Raw genomic sequence first — 19,332 nt, forward strand, 5'->3', positions numbered from 1 at the left:
ATTATTAACTTTCTCTTCTTTTCTGGATCCTTGTTTTTATATCATGAAGTTATTGTATCTCAATTCAGGTATTTTACATGTTCTATTACTATCATCTTCATCGTTTGTCAACATTGAATTTAAAAAGCTATCGTAAAACGTTTTTAAGTATTCAAGTACTAATGTAGTGATAACCAAGAAGAAAAGAGGAACATTTACAATTGAAATTGAAATTGTATATGTATTGAATTTAACAATATTACAGTATGAGGAAGCAGAAATTAAAATATTGGTTATACAATAAGTTCATATAATAAAACAATAAAACATATCAAATGGTTTTGTTTACATGTCCATAATAAAGGTATTGACTTTCTTAAATGTTAACTACGGTACATGAAATTATATACACATGATACATTTGTTTACAAAATACCTCATTATTTTCATATTTTTATTATATATTTTTTTTTCAATTAACATATCTTTTTAGTATTAGCGTTTTAAAACGTCAGTTACAACATATAAATTTGATATATTTTGCACTCAAACAATTTCTAATATAATTTGTAATTCTGTATAATAATGGATTTTAAAATAATAATAAAACCAGTACTGCAAGTACATGTTCTTAAGGTGCATACACTTCGGATTTTGGAATACGGAAATATTCTCAGGAAAATAACAAAAAACATCTGATACCAACATTTGACAAAAAAATTCACATAAGATATAAAAACTCTGCAGCTGCCACTTGAAACCCGCTTCAAAATATACAATCGTGCACATGTATTATCGTGTTCTTGCTTTTTATTTAAAGGAAGGATGTAATTAGGAAATTGTCTACAACGGTAAAACCGGTAACCTGTCAGTTGAGCTTTGTATTTATAGCATTTTCCGTGACAGTTCATATTCAAACAACTACGCTCATTTGTTAAAAAAGTTTCAATTACAATGGTTACAGAGTTCTTATTCATTGCAATATAAACAAAACATGCAAACCAAATTAAAATAAATTATATGATCGTTCAGTGTTTGTCAAATAATTGTAGAATTCCTGATATTGATCATGTTGATCAACTCGAACATGGTACAAAACTGGCCATTTGTCTCATGCTAAATACATTTAACAACATTGATTTATATATGGAATGAATTGTAGGTTACATTAATAAGTGCGTAAGACCTTGTCGGAGATAAAAAACGAAAACATTATTCGCTATGTGAAAATATATAAAATACACTTAATTTGGTGCACAAATTCATATAATCAATACAAAAATCGTACTTAAAATTTGACTTGTAATGTCATTTCAAATTAACAAGTAAAAATAGTTAAAAATGTTTGTGCAATGTTTCTTTACTTAATTATTGTTCGGAAAATTAATACAGAATTCGGAAATTGCAAATGATGATATTGGTGGATACAGTTATATTGTCAATTAGAATGATAGAGTTTCAAGTAAAAAATTAGTCTTGAAATTCATCATGTGAAGAAATATGCAACTTTTTTTTTCTTTTCCTGTTCTAATTATAATTCAGATAAAATTATTGTTTTAGAATCGTCAATCCAGAGCACATAATTTTCTTCGTTCATTAATGCTATTAGTTAATGTAGCTGGTGGCTACAGTTATGCTTTATCTGTGGACCATATGTGTCAATGTCTGACCTTAACAGTGACTCCAACATGTTTCAACTGAAAAACATAAGTTGTATAAGTAATTAACGGGATTGCACTCATTTCTGCTTGACTCATTTTTTTTTTGTTTATAATAAAAAGTTGTAACACTCCTTATGATATTTTGTCTCCTAGTCTTCGTAGTTTTGTATTCATTCTGTAAAAAATTATATCACTAACTCTCCCATAGAATCTAAAAATAGTACTTTTTAACAGTTACGAAGTCCGTGTGTCTTTTATTACTTTACCTCAACTTATTTAGAGGTGAATATATATTGGTGAAAAGCTTCTAAAGCGGGAATTAAACTTCAAACAATAAAACCAACAGTTGGTAAATTTAATGCGTCCGAAGCGCGTTTCTATATTATCTTCAAAGGGAAATATGTGTAAGCAAATGATATGTAAGAACAGAAACAACTGATAACTTGTATTGACTAAGTTTTGCATACCAAATAGAAGGTACATCGGGTAAAAGAAGACACCAGTTACGAGACAACAAGTTTTTTTTCAGCAAATATTCAATTCTAATTTGTATTGAATCAAATTGGTCACGTTAAAAATATTATCAAGTAAACAAATCAACTAAAATTATCTTCTAAGATAACATTGTTTTGTGTTGTTTCTTTGATACATAATGACGTAACTCTCTTTTTTTAGAAGAAATACACAATAAGCATATAGACATGCCGCAAGACGGACAAGTTAAACTTATAACTTACATTTTGCAGAGGAGATACATTATATCTTAAGAACTATAAACTATTTTCTTTTCATACGTCAAAATTGTTTAATATCTCTATATTTGTGACATCTACATTCTGACGTAAAACGTGCAATTCTACGTCAGAGTTAATAGTATATAACCATTCGGTCCTAGTGTCAACGTATATTTGTTCCACCTAACAGAAGTTCCATTGGAAACTTTGTTATAAACAATGTCATAATAAAATTGAGAAAGGAAATGGTGAATATGTCAAAGCGACAACCACCCGACCATAGAGCAAACAACAGCCGAAGGCAACCAATGGGTCTTCAATGTAGCGAGAATTCCCGCACCCGTAGGTGTCCTTCAGCTGGCCCCTAAAATATGCATAATAGTACAGTGATAATGGACGTCATACTAAACTCCGAATTATACACAAGAAACTAAAATTTAAAATCATACAAGACTAACAAAGGCCAGAGGCTCCTGACTTTGGACAGGCGCAAAATTACGGCGGGGTTAAACATGTTTATGAGATCTCAACCCTCCCCCTATACCTCTAGCCAATGTAGAAAAGTAAAACGATAACAATACGCACATTAAAATTCAGTTCAAGAGAAGTCCGAGTCTGATGTCAAAAGATGTAACAAAAGAAAATAAATAAAATGACAATAATACATAAATAACAACAGACTACTAGCAGTTAACTGACATGCCAGCTCCAGACCTCAATTAAACTGATTGAAAGATTATGTCTTCATCATATGAATATCAGGTACAATCCCTCCCGTTAGGGGTTTAGTATCAAACTATCATAAAATATATGAGAAGAACATAACCCGTGTCATGCCAACAACTGTTTTTTTTAGAAATAAATGTGTTTAGTTCCGATGCAAAGACCCTATCAGTGAATCAATGTTAAAGCCAAAATATGCAATCTTTAATGACCTGACAACAGTATCGTAACTATATCCCCTTTTAATAAGTCTATTTAAAGGTTTTGTTAGTTTCTGAGGAGAATACTGACATTTTTGTGCTTTATAAAGAATATTTCCATAAAATTTTGGATGTGAAATACCTGAACGTATAAGATGTCTGCATGTTGAGTTATATTTACGAATTATTTCCTTATACCGGTGATAAAATTTAGTAAATGTTTTGACCAGTTTGTGATATCGAAAACCCTGGTGTAATAATTTTTCAGTAATACATAAATTTCTCTCGCTAAAATCTAATACATTGTTACATACACGAGCGAATCGTACAAGTTGAGATATATAAACACCATAAGATGGTGACAAGGGAACGTCACCATCTAAAAATGGATAATTAACAATAGGAAATGAAAAATCATCTCTTTTATCATAAATTTTTGTATTAAGCTTCCCGTTTATGATATAGATATCAAGATCGAGGAAAGGGCAGTGGTCATTGTTATCATTAGCTTTATTTAAAGTAAGTTCTACAGGATAAATTTCTTTAGTATACATACTGAAGTCGTCATTATTTAGAGCCAATATATCATCCAAATATCTAAAAGTATTGTTAAATTTTTGTATCAAATGTTGTTTTGATGGGTCTTTGCTAATTTTAGTCATAAATTGTAACTCATAACAATACAAAAACATAATACATAATATTTGTTTCTGTTGCAACAAATATTCTATACCATTTATTCAGTTAGGAACATTTTCTGTAATATTTATTCCAGTGGAAATAATATTCCAGAATATTGTTTCCATTTGGAACTTATATTTTGAAGGAACTTCTATTCCGTGACACTAGTACTTAAAATGTTTCAATCTTTTATGGGTGGATTGAACATACTTAAATAAATACAAAAATAAGAAAGCCGTGAACGAGGTTGTTAAATTTGATATGTGTTTCTTTGTTAATATTTGTTTGTTTCTATCGTGATTAAGATTATAACACAATGTTGACTGCTGTATCCCTAATTTTGATTTTTTACCCATGGTGTCTATTTATTTTATACACGCATCGATTTCAATACATTTGAATTTGAAGCGACTGTCGTACAAATCAACCATTTTCTACATAATAAAATGCAAGTCAGGACTATTACAGTTGTTATCCATACATTTGATGTGTTTGAGCTTTTGATATTTGATTAGGGATATTCCGTTTTCAATTTTCCTCGGAGTGAAGTATTTTTGTGATCTAACTTTTTTGTCATTCGATTTTTTTTGTCTTATAAAAAGTCATGTTATATTGTATTTCAAAATAAATGCTATGAAGTGGCTTTACCTCTGTTTGGGTACCATTTCCATAAGGCTTCACGTTGTTAAGTAGATTGGATTCCTCTATGAACAAAAAATATCTTTCTAAGACTTATGTTTTATTTCAGTTGTATATTTGTGTTGTATTTTTGTTTTTGTGTTGTTTCAGTAAGCCTATACAACGAAATAAAGGAACGTAACAGAGAAAAGTATAAATTCAATTTTAAGGAGTTTGAGGAACATACAATTTGAGTTAACGCTTTCTTTTTATAAAATTAAGTTCTAATTAGAAATCTAAAAACAGTGAACGTGAAATTAAATGACATTGTTAAACATTTGAACTTATCCAGAAGTAGAAAAAAAAAATTATACAGCTGTCATTAAAATGCAACTTGAATATCAAAAGTGAAGCAAATCATTATAAGCCACACTTTAACTGCACCTTTTTTCTTGACAATTACGTTTTAAGATAATTGTTTTATAAAGACTAATGTTTGCATAATTGATTTAGGGTTAAATTTTGTTACCACGTTTTATCTCGTATACAAACTTACACTATTAAACATTTTTTGGAAGAAACTTATTCCAGTAGCATTCTTTAAATACTTGCCTTTTGCCTTTTTCGTTTGTGGTTGTAACTTACAGTGATATTTGACAAGGATAAAGCACAGACCACAAAGTATGAAACACAACATACACACACTAATGGTTCTTCCTAATCCGAAATTATGTTCAGGAAAATTGGACCCTTGGGAGAAAAAAAAATATTTATGTTTAAAGTTATATTTTTTTCGTACACATAACTTTGATAAACGAGCATTAAAAATAACCGTTATGATATACATGTTAATATTTAACTATAAAATGAAAACATTTTAAAAATCATATTAAACAACATCTGTACTTCATATCTTGAACATAGAAAAAAATCATATATATGCTCTTCAATGTAAACTGTTTCTGTGACACGCACACAGAATGAGACATTATGTTTCTGCAGAAGCTTGTGTATCATTTAATTGCACCTTACAAGATCTTCTTATTTCAAAATTTATTTACAATTCTCAGACAGCCGTGTGAATAGTTTTTATCAACACATAGATATTTTAATTATGCTTATAAGAACAAAATTACCCTGATCGCAATTTTGCAGAGTTATTGTTTCAATCGCTTCGGAATACAAACTGCCAAACAGGCACATAACTGTCACATTTCCACCACATAGGAAATCCACAGATTGTGATGTGATGTTAATTGTACCATGATAGAAGCTGTTTTTCATGTGAATTGATTCTTGTTGGTTCGTAATGAGAATGTCTCCCTGCAATATTAAAGGATTTACAGCACGATTATTTTACACAGAACGCAGAGCGTAGTATTTTCTTGCAAATATCTTAATACGTCAAAACAAACAATTTAAATCTGAATTAAAAGTTATTTCAAAACTGGTTTCTATTTGTCCAAATTAAGTTTTAATATTTAAATCATGCACAAATTCCTCATTGACTAAAAGTGTATGCTCAAATTAGTGTATACTGAGTCAATTCAAATTCTTAAAGATGCTGATTTTGTCATAACATAATGTAAATTAACATCCCGAATTAATAATGCATATACACATAAAAAAGAAGATGTGGTATGATTGCCGATGAGACAACTCTCCACAAGAGACCAGAAATTAACAACGATAGATCATCATAAGGCTGTAAACCATGAGCAAAGCCCATACCGTATGTATACATTTCTACCTTAAAATATATTTGTTTTGTTTTGCTTCATCTTTATATGCAAATACGGAAATGTGTCAATGAGACTTTTGTCCACCAAAGTTCAAATGAACTCAAAGAAAGCAATTACAGGTAACCGTACGGCCTTTAACAATGATAGCAATGAGAAAGAAAATAAATGTTATGTGGTCAAGGCCCTTGCATGAACATTACATACAACTAAGGGCCTAATGTATAACAGAGTAGTTTACAAAAAAAAAATATAACAACCCTGAATCAACGACAGCACTGAACTACAGGTTCCTGACTTTAAATAATGAGGCGTGGTTAAACTTGTTTGTAAGAGCTAAATCTTCACCCTAACCTAGGACAGCAGTGTAAGAACATAAAAACAAACTAAAAAAGAAAAAAGGCTTAGCTTATCAATGTACAAATAAAAGTATATCTATCAAAAACACAAAATGGGCAATGCCGGGTACTTGTACATATACTTACATTAAACAAAGTTTGGCATTTTGGTACTGGAATAAATCTGTCGAAATTCAACAGAACCATGATGTCGCTACTAGTAATTGTAAACGAATAGTTTGTGCTTTGTGGCAAACCTTAGACAATGATAAAGGAATTTTATTATAATTGTGATAATACTAGTAACAATGATGCGACATAACTAGAAATTAATCATTGAAGAATAGATATAATCACTTAATACAATTTTTTTTGTGTTAAATATGGTATCGGAATAAGTCAAATTTCAAAAAAATCAAATAAAAAGTTGCAATTCTCATGGAAAAATACCCGGTGTCCGGCCTTGATTCAGTCCGACCGACAGACCATCCATTAATTCTTGTAGATTAACCACATATTAATTTTTTAGAGATCCTGCGAGAGTGGCTCTGTTGAGTTAAATAAAAAAGTAAAATTCACAAATATACTGAACTCCGAGGAAAATTCAAAATGGAAAGTCCCTAATCAAATGGCAAATTCTAAAAATAAAACACATCAAACGAATGGACAACAAATGTCATAGTACTGACTTGGAACAGGTATTTGAAAATGTAGAAAATTGTGTATTTATTTGGTTTTATGGCGATAAATCTCTCACTTGTATGACAGTCGCATCAATTTCCATGACATTGACAACAATGCTTGAACAAAACAACCAGACATAATATCAAGTAAAAATGTAAATAATACAGAAGCCAACATTTTGCTCTAAACCTAATCCCTAAAAAAATACATTAACATATAATAGCACAAAATAGCAAATTACAGACCTAGTATATTAGTAAAAACTAAAGACAAGTATACATAAATGTACCATAGTACAATAACACATTGACTGGGTATATAGAGTGCCGATCAATCATTCTAAAGGAAGTTATATTCATTAAATGATAAAATTCACTTGTAATTATTTTGTGAAATTTGAAGGCTTCGGCATTATTAACAAAAACATTTGACATTACTTACAAATAAAATTAGTACTGTTAATCATCAAGACTGATTCGTACGAACACACATCTGACAGACACGTGTATGATGTATTGAAATCTGATATAGTGGCATCTATTATTATGAGAGAGGAACCATCATTTTCTTCCTTTCCACTGTATTTATCTTGCTGGAACGAAAGGCCTTGATGGAGAATAACATCAGATTCTTTCATCCATGTAGTTTTCTGTGAACGCTGATGTGTTGCAGAACAAAGTCACATTTCTTCCATAAATAACAGGAAGATCTTCAATCGTCCAATATACTGAAAGGATCGAGTATTTGTTTTAATTATTGCTATAAAGTGAATTTATCTGCAGTTTTTTTTCAAGTAAAAAAACCCGTCATATTCGTTAATTCGCACGATGTGAATAACGATATACAAAACAAATAACTCACGAACTACATCGTAAAATGTTATGAAAGAAATTAAACATTGTGTTCTACACGATTAATATATATATCTGTCTTTAAAAGCTTTTTTTTTAAACCGTTACAACAAAGATTTTTTTGGTGTACTTAATGTATACTTTGGATTTATAATTCCTAGTGTAATAGACAATGATACCAAATGATGATGCAAACTCATACAAATCGAAATAAAACAGACAGCGCCATAAGGTGAGAAACAACACCAAAAGACGAACAAGATTGAGTTCAAGTATTTTAATCTTCTTCTTGAAGGGTTCGATTTCACAAAGTTCAACGAGCACCTGTTACGACTTATGGTTGCGATTCCATTTGGAAACAACCATTACGTTATTATTCACTATTATATGTGCTTTTGGCGGTTATGTTATGATTTAATTTATATATCCCCAGAGTAATCTTATTCTCTTGGGTATGTTGTTTCCTAAGTCAATTCAGATTTAGTAGGCAAATTTAAGTCAGCACATCCCATACAGTGATTGTGCCCAACTTCTTTGATATTATGAATAACAGCTTACTTTTATTAGACGAGCCCGCCAATGTCATGGTATGCACACATAAAATGAATAGTACTATCCAATTCATTTAAGTAAAACTCATGAAAGAGTTATGTCACATAAGTTACATAATATCTGTATCTAATAAAACCTTAGTATTTAGAATAATGTACATTCGTATAAGTTGTTGTTCAGTCCGGAAAAAAATCATTGCAACGCCAGGAAATGTATCCAAAACACAAAATGGTTAACCATTTAGCTCTGTTCGAATCATTCTGAAATGAAAAACAATTAATTTTCAAATAAAGGTTAAATCTCAAACTTCGTATGTGCCATATGTCATTACTATTTGTATACTGATCAATTGTGCAGAGTTTAAAAGCTCTGTGTAGCTAGTGGTTATAATATTCATGTACCAGTTGTACAGCTGGTAGTGTCATTTAAGCAACAACAACAAAAAAATACAGTTGTTTCGTTGGAATTTCGATTCTTTTAGTATTATTCTGGAATTCTTTCAACAATTGTCATGTCCTTTTTAAAAGCTCCTCATAGTTTACATAAATGTTTATATAGTGACTTTATTAGTAAGAGAAGATAAAAAAAATACTTAGTTTCATTAAATGTACTGAAAGTAAGAATATATAATTGTTATACATGGTTTAAAACGAATTCATAATTAGAGATTACTGATCCGCAAACAAGAGAGTAATGTCATGTGAACACTGTCTGATGAACTTATACACGTAATTCATTTAATACGTAGTTTTTTCTATTTCTCATAATTGGTGATCTCAAAGTTATTATTGCACATTGTTGTGTTGCTCCGCTCCTTGAGATAAGTAACTTTGGAGAAATCCGTTTGCGTCAAAAATGAGTCTTTTTTCGCTACAACTTCTTTTCTACAAATGATACGTTTGCGCCACCTATTTTAAAATAATATATTATCCCCGGCTTAGTATATATCTAGGAATTTGATTGGTTAACGCACGTCGTTACAAAACCCATAGCCCCTGGGTGTTGCTAACCCATATCCCCGGACGTTGCTAACCATTATCCCGGGGAACTTCACGCAAGTTTTCCTTAGTTCCATGAATGCTCCTTGTGAAAAATTTAATTCTGTAGATTATCCATGATGTTTGTAATTAAATATTTTATTCATTAACGATTTTGTTCTATTATGCCGATCATTTACACTCATTTAATTAAATGCATCACTTGACTGCCACATTTTCAAGGAATTGGACTACAGACCTAGCTATGCAAAGACCCATGTTGACGTCATACCATCTATGACGTAACTCTCACAACATTGAGCGCCAAATTTGACTCAATCCCGTAACTCTGGCTCCGTATTAAAAACGTCGTATATTTGACTACCTGTAGGGTTCTACCAAAGGTAGTACCCTACACCCCGTAAAAAATATGTAAAATTTCCAAATTTCAATAAAACTTTTTTAAATTATGAAAAAAACGTTGTTTTCACGCTACACTTTGTACCCGAATTTCCATAGAACTCGGCCGATTCGGACTAAGACCGGGGATAAATTCGTTATCTACGTTCATATCCGTAGATATGGGTATTTTAACACTCTTCAGCACTCTGTACACCCTTCGGCTACGCCTCATGGTGTACTGGGGTACTTCAGGGTGTTAAAATACCCATATCTACGGATATGAACGTAGATCACTTATAATATCATCTGCGCCAAAAATTAATCATAAGATTGCGCCATTTGAAAAAAATGAATTTCCTCATTATCCGGGCTTGGGACAGGAAGTTACACGGAAAATGTTTCATTTCCTGAAACATGTCTTCTTCTTACTGATGCTACGCAATTTAATGTATGTAGTTAGCTTGTAACTTAACAATATTGTCCAACAATACCACATTAAAGAATGGGATGCATAATTTAAGTTCATTGTAATTCTTGTGGAATGTCTGATTTCACTCCCGGTTTTTAGTGGAGTTCGTGTTGTATATTAATTATTATTTATAACTGTTGATGAAAATGTCCTTTGGTTTTGTCAGTCTTTGTTTACTCCTTGGTTTTGATTGTTATTGTCCCGGCCCCAATATATGAACGTCTTGCAGTGGATGGGACAGCTCATACGGATGGTGGGAACGAAGCACTGTCATCAACATACATTAAAATGAAGACAATAATGTTTTGTTTTATGTCTCTTTTATTCTAAATAGCAAAAAAAGTAAAACACCGTTTGTATTCTTGTCAACTTTTTAAGCATATGCCTTAGACATTATTATACTGAATTAGGTTATTATGATGTTCAGAATTGCCAAGTTGAAGGCAAAAAGCAATAATACAACTTACCATTACGTGGATTGCGATGTTTACTAATAATATCTCGTTTACATTTAAAGCTGTTTACATAATATAAAATAGGCCAAGGTTAGTAGATTGAGATACATATTACAAAGTATTATATATCCACTTATTTCTATTTATAAACTATTTTCTTTGTGTATTAAATAACTCTTAATAAAATATAATTTTATAATGTTTGTTACTGTCCATAAACCACTTTAGAAAATTTATTAAGTTACTCTTAATAAACTATTTTAGAAACGAAAGTGGTTACTATTTATAAACTTCTTTCATTAGTAGGGGGTGAAACAATATCTAGTAAAATTCGGTTAATTTGCACACAATATTGTTCTAAGTTGTGTTTGTTTTAAAAGTAAAATTGTAAATAAACAGACAAGTATTTTTTAATGAAATAGCTAAGAATATGTCATTTTTGTTTTTATTTAAATTCATGATACAGGTTAGAAATGCTGGTGCGTTTAATCGGACTGTCGACATCTAGGAGGGAATGCAATGCACAAATATAGGTAACAAATAAAGAAATATTTCATTTAAACTGCAACTAGTTGTATTTAATTCCTAAATATAGTAACATAGCTTCCATTTCATCATGGAACACTTTCCTCGGCGCAAAACTGTGGAAGGGATCGGTATAAAATCTCCCTTCCCCAGTTTCTCAGCCTCATACAAAAAGGTTTATATTTTTCCTTCCATTGACCTGATATTGTATATTACAGTGACTTGACTGTTAGTGTTGCTATTCACCAATTGCAACTCATTCAAAATTTTGACCCAATTGCAATTTGTTTTATTAAATCAAATTGTTCAACTGGTCAAAAATTTGAACATTTATAAGAATCACACACTATGTGAATAAAAACATTTCATATTCAGTAAAATATTTGAAATTGCAATATGTTTGTAGGAAGGGGAGATAATCGCTTTTTGGTTTCAAAAAGTCTTTATTCAAAAGAATAGTATTTTAGGTTATCTCCCCAAGGAAGCATATTGTTATTTCATACATATTTTACTGAATATGAAATGTTTTTATTCACATAATGTGTGATTCTTATAAATATAGAATACTTTTCGAAAGAAAAACTCTATAAAAGCTTAGTTTTGACATTTTTATAGCAATTCAAAATAAAACAGTTCACCTTTAGTATGGTAATGGCTGTAATATAACTATACAGATTGATAGACTGATTTAGGAATTACATCAATACAGTGGAGTTACAGACTTATAGGATTGTAAGTATGACTTATTTTATCACTTTGCACTTTCACATTTTGGCTGAACAGTTTGTTCAAATTTTTGACCAGTTGAACAATTTGATTTAATAAAACAAATTGCAATTGGGTCAAAATTTTGACTGAGTTGCAATTGGTGAATAGCAACACTAACAGTCAAGTCACTGTAACAAAGCGTGCAGGAGATTTGAAGCGCATATATTAGTTGGTATTTAAAGTTTTTTTTTTTTTTTGTATTCTAAGGGACTTTCGTTTGTATCGTACTTGTCTAGACAGTAACTAAAATTCGGATTAAAATCAGATTTCTTAAATTTCATATTTAAGTCCGTGTTCACGTTCACCTTACCTCGGTGTTGTGAGAAAGAGATTTACGATAAAACTCAATGTTTACATGTAGTTTAAATCATGTTTTGTCTACATGTAGTCGTCAATATTGCCCTTCCCCCCTTCTCCCCCTTCCCCCGATATAAATCAAATGGTAGCTCACTATAAGTACTGCAATCATCAAAATCGCATTCACAACTGTTAGAAAAGTCGACGACAAATTTGTGTTCGATTCTATGTAATAAGCATTTTAAAAATGTTTTACAAGTGTGAACAAATCTCGTGTGCAGGCAATAACACAAGATGTATAGATAACGGACTGCAATAAATTTTGATACTCTGCAATTTTCATTCTCAAAATGGATTGTTTTGAATCTTTGCAAATTGGCTAAAATTCTATGTTTTTTGCCTGAAATCTAGGAGTTTTAACAACTATATCAAGTTGCATCATAACGGAAAATGAATTTCTTTTTGTTTAGAGAAATTGCATCAAACTTTTAAATACTACAGCTTAATTCAATTTTTCTTAGAAAAAAAAAGACAATTCTCAGCTACCTTCAAATTCTTCCTGCAATAACAAAAGAAAATAAATAATATAGATACTAATATTTTAGCATTCCCTTTTTCTAAGTCATATTGTACTTTTAAATTTATACAATAAACTAAATTTTTAGCTTTCTGAAATCTTACATTCAAAACTCAGGGCTAAATTTTTAGCTTTCAAAGATTTTCAATTTGTTATAATAAAACACCCATGCAACCACGCATCCCATATTGCTGATAGGACCCGACACAAATATCAATTTCGTGTTTCGGTAGTTAAGCTTGGGATGGTCATTTTAAGATGCATTATTTGAATATAATCAAATATGAAAATTATTCATGTTTATATTGATATATTTATATTTTAATTCTTCTTCAATATATCTAGTTGTTATGACAGATCTACCATCATCAGGGGTCCAACTGTCAATTTTATGTTACATTCTTTAACTTTGATCTACTAAGCATATCTCCAATACTTTTATGTTTGCTATACGCAACTATTGGTGCTGTATTGAATATTTGTACACAGTCTTCGTCGAACTGTAATAAATGCCAGTGTTTCATTATACGTTTCTTTATTTTACGTATATATGGATTATATTTAGTTATTAAAACTAACGGAATACTTTGCTTCTCTTTAGATTTGTTTTGTTGTAATAAATCAGTACGGTCAATTGATAAAGCATCAGTAATACTATCATCTATTTCAGCGTTATCATAACCCCTATCTAATAATTTCACTTTGAAATTAGTTAGATTGTTTATTAATTTGTTATGGTCACTTGTATTTCTAATTTGCCGTATTGCTTCACCTTTAATAAATCCTCTGAATACATGCTGTGAGTGACAGCTATTTCTGTGCAGAAACAGATAAGAATTTGTTTCTTTAAAATGTATTTCAAGGTCAAGGATGCCATATGTTGTAAATCGTTGACCTTTAATTACATCAACATCCAAGAACGACATTTTATCGTTTTTGATTTCATAGGTGAACTTTAATAAGGGGTTATAATCATTTGCTAGACGAAAAAAATCTATAATTTCATCTGATGTTCCATCATATATTATGAATCCATCGTCTCTATATCTTCCATGATAGAATATTTTGTCTTTATATTGAAATGCAGAAATAATTTGATTCATTATTTCAAACATAAGTATGTCACAGATTTCCGGTGAAGGAACTGCACCAATTGCCGTACCTATTACTTGTTTGTAAATTTTCCCATCAAATTCAAATACATTGTTTTCTAAAATAATTCTCAACAAATGTATCAATACATTGACTGGCGGAGCATTGACTTTGAAGTTTGATTTGTCAAAACTGTCATATGCTCGTTCAACCGCACCCAATAACGCTTCTTGAGGTAGATTAGTAAACATCTGTGTTATATCATATGAAACCAAAAGGCTGTTTGCCATAGGTTTTAATTTCTCAATGATATTAATGAACGATGTAGTATCTTTTATATATGTAGACTGATTTTGAACTATTGGTATAAGAAAATAGTCAACGTAATGACCTATAAGTTCAGTTACAGAACCACACTGTGATATAATTGGTCTGCCAGGTGGAATTATATTTAATTCATTTAATCCATCATGTTGTATTTGTTTAAACGTCTCTGTTTCAAGACGGTGAATTTTTGGGAGAATATAAATTCTCCCTAATCGTGCATCTCTTAATTTTTGACCATTTGTTAAAAATTTAAATGATATTTTGTCGATTATGCCTTGGTCGTATAATGATTTAATATACTCAATGACCTGGATTTTCAGTTCTGCCATGTTAAATGAATCTAATTGGCAGTAATGTTGAGTATTTAGTTGTCTTGTGACTTCTGTTATGTAGTCTAGCCTGTCTAAAATAACACAATTTGAATTTTTATCTGCCTTTTTTATTACTATTGTTTCATCATTTTTCAAATTGCGTAGCGCTATTCTTTCGCCCTTAGTAAGATTGTTTTTTACATTTCTTTCTATTGGTAGAAAAGACAATTCAAGCTTGGTTAAATCTATATAATTTTCCAACGTATGGCACGTAGAGGCAGGTTTATATCCTGTATTGCTACGAAATGGATGAAGGTCAGTTTTTTCTTGACTGAACATATACCGACATCGTAATTTTCTAGCAAATTCATTGTAGTCTTTTAGTATAGACATTTTTGAATTTTTGCTTGATGGCGTTGGTATAAATTTCAAGCCTTTCGCCAACAGGATATATTCCTGATTTGATAATCTGCGTTTTGATAGATTAATAACATGCTTTTTTGCATGTGCAGTTCTTTGCTGCATATTGTATTTATTCCGTTCTTTTTTATTGTAGAATCGGAATTTTTGCTTTTTAGCATTTCTATTAAAACGACGTGCCATTTTTGAGTTCACATTGGGTGATTCTCTTAGCTACGTGCCTTTGTTGCGCTCACATTGGGTGGCTGAAGAATTTTTAGGTTTACACATGTTATAAACCTTGAAAGAAGATCCGCCCACATTCACGTGGGTTGATAGGCGGGAATAAGATAGCAGTGAGAAATTGTCCGTGTTGATGATGTATAAATGAGTCACATTGTTTTGTGGAACTTTTCAAAGTAAATCATGTCATGAAGTATTTTCAACTCAAGGCTAAAAGCTTTGTCCACCGGAACAATAAATTAACACCATATACGTATCCCATCAAACAGGAAATGCGGATCATTCTCAATGCAGAAAACGATTCTCGGTAAGGTGCAGTAGGACAGCCGTCCATGAATACATTTTGTTATAATAAAACACCCATGCAACCACGCATCCCATATTGCTGATAGGACCCGACACAAATATCAATTTCGTGTTTCGGTAGTTAAGCTTGGGATGGTCATTTTAAGATGCATTATTTGAATATAATCAAATATGAAAATTATTCATGTTTATATTGATATATTTATATTTTAATTCTTCTTCAATATATCTAGTTGTTATGACAGATCTACCATCATCAGGGGTCCAACTGTCAATTTTATGTTACATTCTTTAACTTTGATCTACTAAGCATATCTCCAATACTTTTATGTTTGCTATACGCAACTATTGGTGCTGTATTGAATATTTGTACACAGTCTTCGTCGAACTGTAATAAATGCCAGTGTTTCATTATACGTTTCTTTATTTTACGTATATATGGATTATATTTAGTTATTAAAACTAACGGAATACTTTGCTTCTCTTTAGATTTGTTTTGTTGTAATAAATCAGTACGGTCAATTGATAAAGCATCAGTAATACTATCATCTATTTCAGCGTTATCATAACCCCTATCTAATAATTTCACTTTGAAATTAGTTAGATTGTTTATTAATTTGTTATGGTCACTTGTATTTCTAATTTGCCGTATTGCTTCACCTTTAATAAATCCTCTGAATACATGCTGTGAGTGACAGCTATTTCTGTGCAGAAACAGATAAGAATTTGTTTCTTTAAAATGTATTTCAAGGTCAAGGATGCCATATGTTGTAAACAATGATGACAAAACAATGTGACTCATTTATACATCATCAACACGGACAATTTCTCACTGCTATCTTATTCCCGCCTATCAACCCACGTGAATGTGGGCGGATCTTCTTTCAAGGTTTATAACATGTGTAAACCTAAAAATTCTTCAGCCACCCAATGTGAGCTCAACAAAGGCACGTAGCTAAGAGAATCACCCAATGTGAACTCAAAAATGGCACGTCGTTTTAATAGAAATGCTAAAAAGCAAAAATTCCGATTCTACAATAAAAAAGAACGGAATAAATACAATATGCAGCAAAGAACTGCACATGCAAAAAAGCATGTTATTAATCTATCAAAACGCAGATTATCAAATCAGGAATATATCCTGTTGGCGAAAGGCTTGAAATTTATACCAACGCCATCAAGCAAAAATGCAAAAATGTCTATACTAAAAGACTACAATGAATTTGCTAGAAAATTACGATGTCGGTATATGTTCAGTCAAGAAAAAACTGACCTTCATCCATTTCGTAGCAATACAGGATATAAACCTGCCTCTACGTGCCATACGTTGGAAAATTATATAGATTTAACCAAGCTTGAATTGTCTTTTCTACCAATAGAAAGAAATGTAAAAAACAATCTTACTAAGGGCGAAAGAATAGCGCTACGCAATTTGAAAAATGATGAAACAATAGTAATAAAAAAGGCAGATAAAAATTCAAATTGTGTTATTTTAGACAGGCTAGACTACATAACAGAAGTCACAAGACAACTAAATACTCAACATTACTGCCAATTAGATTCATTTAACATGGCAGAACTGAAAATCCAGGTCATTGAGTATATTAAATCATTATACGACCAAGGCATAATCGACAAAATATCATTTAAATTTTTAACAAATGGTCAAAAATTAAGAGATGCACGATTAGGGAGAATTTATATTCTCCCAAAAATTCACCGTCTTGAAACAGAGACGTTTAAACAAATACAACATGATGGATTAAATGAATTAAATATAATTCCACCTGGCAGACCAATTATATCACAGTGTGGTTCTGTAACTGAACTTATAGGTCATTACGTTGACTATTTTCTTATACCAATAGTTCAAAATCAGTCTACATATATAAAAGATACTACATCGTTCATTAATATCATTGAGAAATTAAAACCTATGGCAAACAGCCTTTTGGTTTCATATGATATAACACAGATGTTTACTAATCTACCTCAAGAAGCGTTATTGGGTGCGGTTGAACGAGCATATGACAGTTTTGACAAATCAAACTTCAAAGTCAATGCTCCGCCAGTCAATGTATTGATACATTTGTTGAGAATTATTTTAGAAAACAATGTATTTGAATTTGATGGGAAAATTTACAAACAAGTAATAGGTACGGCAATTGGTGCAGTTCCTTCACCGGAAATCTGTGACATACTTATGTTTGAAATAATGAATCAAATTATTTCTGCATTTCAATATAAAGACAAAATATTCTATCATGGAAGATATAGAGACGATGGATTCATAATATATGATGGAACATCAGATGAAATTATAGATTTTTTTCGTCTAGCAAATGATTATAACCCCTTATTAAAGTTCACCTATGAAATCAAAAACGATAAAATGTCGTTCTTGGATGTTGATGTAATTAAAGGTCAACGATTTACAACATATGGCATCCTTGACCTTGAAATACATTTTAAAGAAACAAATTCTTATCTGTTTCTGCACAGAAATAGCTGTCACTCACAGCATGTATTCAGAGGATTTATTAAAGGTGAAGCAATACGGCAAATTAGAAATACAAGTGACCATAACAAATTAATAAACAATCTAACTAATTTCAAAGTGAAATTATTAGATAGGGGTTATGATAACGCTGAAATAGATGATAGTATTACTGATGCTTTATCAATTGACCGTACTGATTTATTACAACAAAACAAATCTAAAGAGAAGCAAAGTATTCCGTTAGTTTTAATAACTAAATATAATCCATATATACGTAAAACAAAGAAACGTATAATGAAACACTGGCATTTATTACAGTTCGACGAAGACTGTGTACAAATATTCAATACAGCACCAATAGTTGCGTATAGCAAACATAAAAGTATTGGAGATATGCTTAGTAGATCAAAGTTAAAGAATGTAACATAAAATTGACAGTTGGACCCCTGATGATGGTAGATCTGTCATAACAACTAGATATATTGAAGAAGAATTAAAATATAAATATATCAATATAAACATGAATAATTTTCATATTTGATTATATTCAAATAATGCATCTTAAAATGACCATCCCAAGCTTAACTACCGAAACACGAAATTGATATTTGTGTCGGGTCCTATCAGCAATATGGGATGCGTGGTTGCATGGGTGTTTTATTATAACAAAATGTATTCATGGACGGCTGTCCTACTGCACCTTACCGAGAATCGTTTTCTGCATTGAGAATGATCCGCATTTCCTGTTTGATGGGATACGTATATGGTGTTAATTTATTGTTCCGGTGGACAAAGCTTTTAGCCTTGAGTTGAAAATACTTCATGACATGATTTACTTTGAAAAGTTCCACAAAACAATGTGACTCATTTATACATCATCAACACGGACAATTTCTCACTGCTATCTTATTCCCGCCTATCAAC

General features: G+C 31.0%; 3 protein-coding genes across 3 annotated transcripts; 1 reads left to right on the forward strand and 2 right to left on the reverse strand.

Annotated features, from left to right (window-relative positions):
- Positions 1 to 1,637: 1,637 nt before the first annotated feature.
- LOC139484373 (uncharacterized) lies at positions 1,638 to 11,166 on the reverse strand. Its single transcript, XM_071268110.1, has 8 exons — positions 11,076 to 11,166; positions 8,767 to 9,020; positions 7,799 to 8,084; positions 6,821 to 6,930; positions 5,733 to 5,919; positions 5,209 to 5,346; positions 4,627 to 4,682; positions 1,638 to 1,676 (listed from the first exon to the last, which is right to left on the reverse strand). Exons 3-8 carry the CDS (start codon positions 7,992 to 7,994, stop codon positions 1,638 to 1,640), a joined length of 726 nt encoding a protein of 241 aa, XP_071124211.1. The 5' UTR covers positions 7,995 to 8,084; positions 8,767 to 9,020; positions 11,076 to 11,166.
- Positions 11,167 to 13,619: 2,453 nt separating this feature from the next.
- On the reverse strand, positions 13,620 to 15,563 carry LOC139484374 (uncharacterized). The gene has a single exon (XM_071268111.1). It carries the CDS (start codon positions 15,561 to 15,563, stop codon positions 13,620 to 13,622), a length of 1,944 nt encoding a protein of 647 aa, XP_071124212.1.
- A 1,330-nt stretch (positions 15,564 to 16,893) lies between these two features.
- Positions 16,894 to 18,837, forward strand: LOC139484375 (uncharacterized). The gene has a single exon (XM_071268112.1). It carries the CDS (start codon positions 16,894 to 16,896, stop codon positions 18,835 to 18,837), a length of 1,944 nt encoding a protein of 647 aa, XP_071124213.1.
- The last annotated feature ends 495 nt before the right edge of the window (positions 18,838 to 19,332 follow it).

Source organism: Mytilus edulis, chromosome 8 (genome assembly GCF_963676685.1).
Source record: "Mytilus edulis chromosome 8, xbMytEdul2.2, whole genome shotgun sequence".
Taxonomy (NCBI): Eukaryota; Metazoa; Mollusca; class Bivalvia; order Mytilida; family Mytilidae; genus Mytilus; species Mytilus edulis.